We start from the raw sequence: 7,500 nt of genomic DNA on the forward strand, positions 1-7,500 counted from the left end.
TTTAATGCAAACATTTAAACCTTACAAAAATGTGCTTGATCTGCCATTGATAAGCTGACGTAGATAGCAATAACATGAAAAAAAATATAACATCCAGAACTTGCCTGTACATTGTCCATAAACACTGGCAACAAGTAACAACATCACAACCACAGATATCTTCACCCGACACAAGAGTACACATCATACCAGACGTTCGATTACAAAAGGGCCCATGAATAAAACACTCAGTAATCACACTCTCAGTCACTGATGCACACGGCTGTAAAAAAGAGGAGTTGTGAGGAAGGGAAACTATAGAGTAATAACACCTTTTAACAATACGGGATCACTGTCACAAACTTTAACAAAATGTGTTTATATAAGTCTACTTCTCACCACAATATTCCTGACCAAAAAATGAAATCCAAGCTATTGTCACTAATTGCATAGCAAGGAATTCAATCTAAATTTTTATCAATTTCAATATCATTCTTAAGAAAGGTTTTAATTGAATTGTAATCCAGTTAATGTTAACAGTAAGTATTTAATACAATCTTGTTGTCTTAAGGAGGATCTAGTTATTTATATATAAAAAAAAACTCTCTCAAATACTAGCTAGAGATAATTAGTAAATAAAAAACAACATCTCTAGTGGAGCTATTGAGCAAGCCAATCAATGGCTACGAACCTGGCATGAAATCAGCTCACAGAAATTTTCGTGATTCTCTAGAGGACCAAGACTATCACAGTCTATGAATTTTAAATGCATCTATTAGTTGTCCTATGAAAAAGGGTGCTGTTCTTACCAAACACATGAAGAACAGCTGAATATCCGTGTAACCACGTGCAAAGACATTGCTTTTACTAATGGACTTGTAAACTGTTGGTGACACACCAGCCTCACTTCCTTATGGATCTTCCGTCTTCAATATTTTATATAGCTCCCTGTTCGTAGTCATCAGTACAGGAATCGAATACTTACTTGAGATACTTTTTTACGTCCCATCGTTAAATATCTGTACTCTTCCATATCCTCATTCGTTGTTGAAGATAAATCAAAATATAATTTGCAAGTACAAGGTAATTTATTATATATTCTGTTGATACAAACAATAACAATTCATTATGAAAAATAGTTAAATAATTCTGCACATATAAGAAATCTTTGGAGTTAAGTACCATAATAATCTTGTACTCCTTACCATTCTTCACCCTTTTCTAAGCCCACAATGCTCTTGAGACATCTTTTAAACCTCTTGAATTTTCTTTTTTTGCAGTATTGCTTTCATGTGAGCTATTCCAAGTCAGTGCAAGCATGAGAGCAAGTATATGAGTGTAGGCAACAATGTAATAGCCACCTTCACAGAAAAAAATGCCATCTAATTCTCTCAATCTCCCATTCTCAGACCATTATCAATCTGACATTCTTCTACTGGGAGCAATTTTCTATGAAAGACACATAAAAAGTTCCCAATCATAGACCGTGAACCATTTTCTTAAGAAATTCCGACGATCAGCATCTCAATCTTAGACCGTGATCAATTTACCGGAGCACAGAGGACACGGGTGGAACTTCTGCAGACCGCAGTGTTCAACGTGGCTCGTGGCTTCCATCTCGTTGAGGAGGTCCAGAATCCTCTGCACCGTCGGGCTCTTTTTCCCCGCCGGGACGTCCTGGTCTTTCGTGCTCTTGCTGGGGGTTGGGGTACTCTCCGGACTACCATTGGTGATGGTTTCCTTGCTGGTCTCGTGCTGTTCCGAATTATTCTGCTTCTCGGTTTCTGTGGCCTCTTCTGCTGCTTCAACTTCTTGGGTCTTGACGTCACCATTGACATTTTCTTCCCCCTTTTCTGTTGAGGAAGTTTTGAAAGTTAGTGCAGCTATTCTAAATTAGTATTTGCTCTAGTTAACATCAAATCAATAGATAGATTTACAGGTAAACAATGAACTATAGGGAATGGATGAAGAGGAAGTGAAAGAGGAAAAGAGAGATAGAGAAAGAGAGAGAGAGAATCTACAATCTACCAGGAGTAAATGTTTACCAGCACTGCCCACTATAGCTTGTGGAGCCATCTATGTGTAACAAAATACATATATAAAAATAAATATAACAAAACTACAGTGGACAACACATGTTACCAGTATCAACAGCTAGTTCTCCATCCCAGAAATTTACCGGAGTACTAGCTAAGATACTGGATCATTCAAATATGATCCTAAAACCATGAAATTTACTACTGATATTCCAAAGGTCAATAGTGAATGGCAAAACGCAGCTGACGAAATGACAGATAACCCTACAACACAATAAACTTCCCTTGAGTATGTTCTATATTTTCTGCCAGAGACGAAAGGAATTTAGACAAAATCCTCCTCTCTGACCATTCAATAAATACTAATGTAAAGTATTTCCTTAAACAAAGCTTATATCAGAGTCTTACATCCGTGCAATAAACACCAAGAAAACATAAATACAAAGATAAACTCCGTGAGAGTTCTCCATACCGATGTTTTTGGCATCGGGTTGCGATTCGTTGATCACCTTCTCCATCTTGGCGACGTGAGGATGATTAGGGCCCTTCTCTTGCACTAGTGTTGACATCAGCTCCTGCAAAGTAAAGCAATTGCAATGGTCATGGGCCTGGAGTGTAGGAGAATGCAAGTAAATCTACAGGAACTATGGGTTTAAATGAAGATTATGGGAATTTTTGTATTGATTCTCTTTCTTAACCCTTTGGCCATGGTATCTTTAGATAAGTTTATATAGTCTTGTGTCAGTATTATCACATATGGCCCGGCCCATCTGCATCTAGGCCTATTGCTTGCCTTGACGGCAAATGATGCCATCCATGACCAATGGGTTAACAAAGCACATTCAAGAGTGAAGAAAACCTTTTAATATTGCGTTGGAAAACACGTATTTCTATTTCAATACTGTACACTACCTGCACTATATGGCAATGTAACAATGGACTCAGATCAAAATCATGATCAGATATTTTCCATGTGAGAAGTACTCCTTTTGTTTGTTGAATTTAGATTTTTTTGTGAGTAATTAAATGTTACAAATAAATCAAAATGAAGGCAAGCACTAATTGTCCTGAGGAGTGTCTTCCAAACTGGACTCATAATCATTTGAAGTTTCTTTCATCTACTGATCTACTACTAACACTAATACTACCGCTATTACCACTACTACTATTACTTCAACTACTTCTATGATAACTGCTACTACCACAACAACAACTTCTACTTCTACTACTACTACTACTTCTACCATCACTACCACTACTACTAACCTGCAGTGTCGTCAATTTGATTTTCATCTCCTCTCTCTCGTGCCTGAGGCTAGAAAGCTCTAACTCTCTCTCTCGCGCCTGCTGTTTCATGACTCCTCTTTGGAACTGGTAGATCGTGATGTAATCGCCTGCAAGAAATGCACTGTGGTGTTTACTTCTGCCATATACATCATATAAATTAAATGATTTTCATTGGCAATCAGTCCTCTATGGAAAATTGAGGACTTTCTGATAAAAAATAAAAATACAATAAAGATGGAGGAAAGAGAAGAAAATAAAGAGGAGGAGAAGGAAGATGGGGGAAGAGGGAAGAGGAAGAGTAGGAAGAAGATGAGCAACAGGAGGAAGTAGAAGTAGAGCTATAAAGAAAGACATGGTTGAAAAAATAAAAACATACAGTAAGACAGTTAACAACAAATAAAAATATGGGAAAACAATGAATAAAAAAGAAAGAAAGAAAGAAAGAAAGAAAGAGAAAGAAACAAACAAAAAAGTAAAAGTAAAAAAAGGTAGACAGGAAAGGAGAACAAAAAAATAATTCAATGCACATACCTATTGCCTCAGTCTCAATCTGCAGCTGCTGTATGATGTGCTCCAGCTTCTGCTTTTCATCGCTCAGCTCAGCCACCTGGTCCATGCTGCGGCCGAACCTCGTCTCCAACGCTTCGTGGGCCTTCTTCAACATCTGGAATTCCCCTGGGTCCACTGTGGTCTCTGTAAAGAAGCAATGTTAGGAAATTCTCCATTATATCTTCCTCCCTTCTACCGGGATTAATGGGAATACATTGCTGCTGGTTCTGTGAAAGGTATTCGGAAGTAAATAAGCTACTTTTCACTGTTACCTTTTGAGATTGGATACTCCTTCAGAAATTGCTAGTGCCACTTTTTCGTATCACTCAAAAGGGCATAACAATAGTATATTTGTAAATTTGTACAGGAAACCTTGCACATGAAATATACAAAGAATTCAATTACATGCCTTATATATAACTGCAATAACCATTGTATAATTTAGTGTTTGGAAATCAAAAGTTTGTCCTGGACTTAATACCTAAACATCTATTGCATAGCCCTATTAAATGAAGTTCTGTATATATTATGAATATAGTTATGTATCTACCAGGTATGTATATAGTTATGAAGATATGTATTTATATTATGAAGTTATGTATATATAGTGAAGTTCTGCTAAAGTAAGCAATTTTCCTAGAAGAATCTTGGACACAAAACTAAATGAAATATGAACATTTCTGCATTTTAGTCAACTCAAGTCCTGGCCCTCTGCTTGATACTACAGAGTTGTCTGGGTCATTATTCCTACATCATTATTGAAAAATATACAATGTTGTATACTTAACCCATTGACTGCGGTTTTAATAAAATATCTATACAGTTATGTGGCAGGGTTTATGTTGTATGGCACAGTGCAATCCACATTTACGACCGATGCTGCCTTGACAGCAAATCATGCCATCTGCTATCAATGGGTTAATAATAAGTTTACATCTGTTCCATGCTTCTAGTCATGTAAGGTTATGCAATATTTGTCTTGGGAATTTTGTTCAGTTTTGCCTCAGCTGGCCAATTTAAATAAAGCCAAGTAGGAAGGCTTCTGAAACTTACTGTACTGATTAAACAATAACTCTGCAAATTTTAATGAAATAAAATGATGTAAACAATCAGTACAATGTAAAAGCTTATCTATCTAAATATATTAAAAGACTATATACATAGAGCATGACAATGTAAACAGACCAGGAAAACTAAAGAAATCCATATTCACCAACCTTGTGTCACATTTTGTATTAAATTTTTTTTTTTGTCATAAATGCCTTTATACAGATGAAAAGACAATGTGAGAACAATTCTTGATCATTCCCAACTAAACAGAAATAAACACAAATGGTTATCTATAGGATATGGTCTTATTGTGAGGAGGAAAAAAAAAAAAAAGGAAGTTAAAGAAAAACTTGGTGACATGAAATGAATAACAACCAAACTCACCTTCTGATGAAGATTTTCCGTTGCTCTCTGAAGCCATTTGCTTTTCCTCTGAGGTTTGAAGCAGCTGATTATACTTTGATTTTTCAGACTCGAGTTGAGTCCGTAAGTTCCCACTCTCACTCTCGAGTTGCCTCACTTTCGCTGTGAGTGTTGCTACCTTCTCTAGCAGATTGCCACTGCTCTCATCCTCTGAAATCATAGAGTTATGTCAAAACTACCTGCTACAGAGATGCTACACATAATAACTTTTAAACACAAACACATGAAGAAGAAGAAAAAAAAAAAGTCAACCAATGGAACTTACCTTCAGAGTTTTCTTCTGAAACATTACCATTTGTGAGGTGTGTTTCATTCTGAATTTCAGAAGTATCTTTGGTTTTATGTTCTTTCAGGATAGCACAAAGATCTAAGTTCTCCTTCTCGAGTTCTTCAATGCGTCCCTGTAATTTTCATATGCTATTACCTTAACTGTTGTTATCTTCATCTATATTTCATTACATTTTGGCATTTAATTGTAAGTAAGAGGATATTCTTTGCATGGGAGATGCATCTATTTCAATAAAACAACAACAAATATACAAAAGAAAGAAGGAAAAAAAATCAACATTCCCTCAATGTCTACTATCACTTCAGGAAAATACATCTGCTACTCGCTATTCTGAGCCATACGTGATGAAAAGGGACTCCGACTGACCTGTGAAATCTTCTGTTTTTCCTCCTGGGCTGCCAACTGGTTTTTCAGTCTCATTATCTCCTCATTGAGGTCTTTAATATCTTCTGCCACTTGTCCAGTTCCAGTTTTGTTCATCTGTTCGCGCATCAACATCAACTGGTTTCCAAGGGATTCGCTGTTTTCTTTCAGCTGGACAATTTCACGGTCTTTCTCCACAGTTTGCTGTCTGTAAAGTGATTGAATCCGACATGAAATCATATCCACAAGCAATAATACCTTTCCTTTCAATTTTATTTGAATAAAGTGTGAAAACTAAATAAATTTCAGACATTCTGCATTTCAGTTACAATTTGAATATCCAAAAATTTGCACATTCTTAAGGATAAGAAAGCTTATGGTGACAACCAAACTAATAACTTCAAACTCACAAATTGATGACAAACATAAGATATAGAAAGACTTTGTAGGAAACACAAGTATGTCAATATTTACTGTGATACTTCCTCGCTTCCAAACTCTACAACTTTCAACCTACCAGGATAATATATCTAACTGAAATGCTTAGAGAGTACTGCCCTGGATAAAAATGTGTGATTCAAGTGGCAGAACCAAGATTATTGAAGAAAAAAATTCAAAGTAAAAGGGATATCAAAATATGAATCCTAATCATAGTGTAATTTCATTTAACTTCAAATTTTCTTATTCAAAATTGGGATTTATTGAGAATTCAGATGAGAAATATATTGTACATGCATCTCCTACCTACCTATTTATATTTCAATCCAGTTGTACAGATAAATGTAAAGTAAAACAACCTACACAAGGAACATGCAATCCTGATAAGGCTAAATTCTTCTCCACTATCTCACAGCACCACATCACAATGTACACTGCCACATCCCATGTACCAATATCTATTTTTTGGTTGTTATCCAACTGATTCATAATGCCTGCAGTCAAATCCACCCAATTAGGTCTGAAACCCTTATTTTAAGGGGTATAAGGGAAAACCTTACAAAGACTAATATTCCAGTTCCTAAAGTGTCTTTCATAAGGTTGTGTACAAAAGGACAGCAAAAGAACAGCTAAAGAACAGCAAAAGACTACCTGAAGAACCGGCAACTCCTGACATGGCATATCTCTACGTGTGTGACACCTGGGCCAACACACAGCTGTGGCCTAGCACAAGTGTCCATGAAACATACTGCCAATCTAACCCTTCGTTAATATCACATGTTGTGGGTAATTACGAAGACAGAAGAATGGGAACGAGATTCAGGGACTTATTTGTCATCAAACTTTCTCCTCTTCATCTAAGTATGATGTTAGTAAGAAAGAGATCTTGAAATAATGGCTACTTGGATTCCACTGTTGCATCATACGCTTTTGACCAAATACTAGGCCTGTAAGGTGCCACTAACAGTTTGGTTGTTTTGCTGTGTGGCACTAGAAGTGAGAAGGATGAGGAGGATATATACTTATAAATATTTTGTTTTTACTTTGTTACAATGAAGAACATGTTTCACTGAACTTTGTACTTAT

General features: G+C 36.2%; 1 protein-coding gene across 1 annotated transcript in view; it reads right to left on the reverse strand.

The window, feature by feature from the left end:
• LOC122244526 (golgin subfamily A member 2) overlaps positions 1-7,500 on the reverse strand; it is a 19,257-nt gene that overhangs the window by 1,149 nt on the left and 10,608 nt on the right. Inside the window, exons 12-18 of the mRNA XM_043002457.2 lie at positions 5,980-6,184; positions 5,590-5,725; positions 5,286-5,474; positions 3,834-3,995; positions 3,282-3,409; positions 2,488-2,590; positions 1-1,832 (exon numbers count right to left, since the gene is read on the reverse strand). The exon at positions 1-1,832 is cut by the window's left edge and continues 1,149 nt beyond it. Of these exons, the coding sequence (XP_042858391.2) occupies positions 1,510-1,832; positions 2,488-2,590; positions 3,282-3,409; positions 3,834-3,995; positions 5,286-5,474; positions 5,590-5,725; positions 5,980-6,184 (1,246 nt within the window). The 3' untranslated portion in view covers positions 1-1,509. The remainder of the gene's footprint in view (positions 1,833-2,487; positions 2,591-3,281; positions 3,410-3,833; positions 3,996-5,285; positions 5,475-5,589; positions 5,726-5,979; positions 6,185-7,500) is intronic.

Source organism: Penaeus japonicus, unplaced genomic scaffold, assembly GCF_977035675.1.
Source record: "Penaeus japonicus unplaced genomic scaffold, GWHDUDI00000001_assembly GWHDUDI00000011, whole genome shotgun sequence".
Taxonomy (NCBI): domain Eukaryota; kingdom Metazoa; phylum Arthropoda; class Malacostraca; order Decapoda; family Penaeidae; genus Penaeus; species Penaeus japonicus.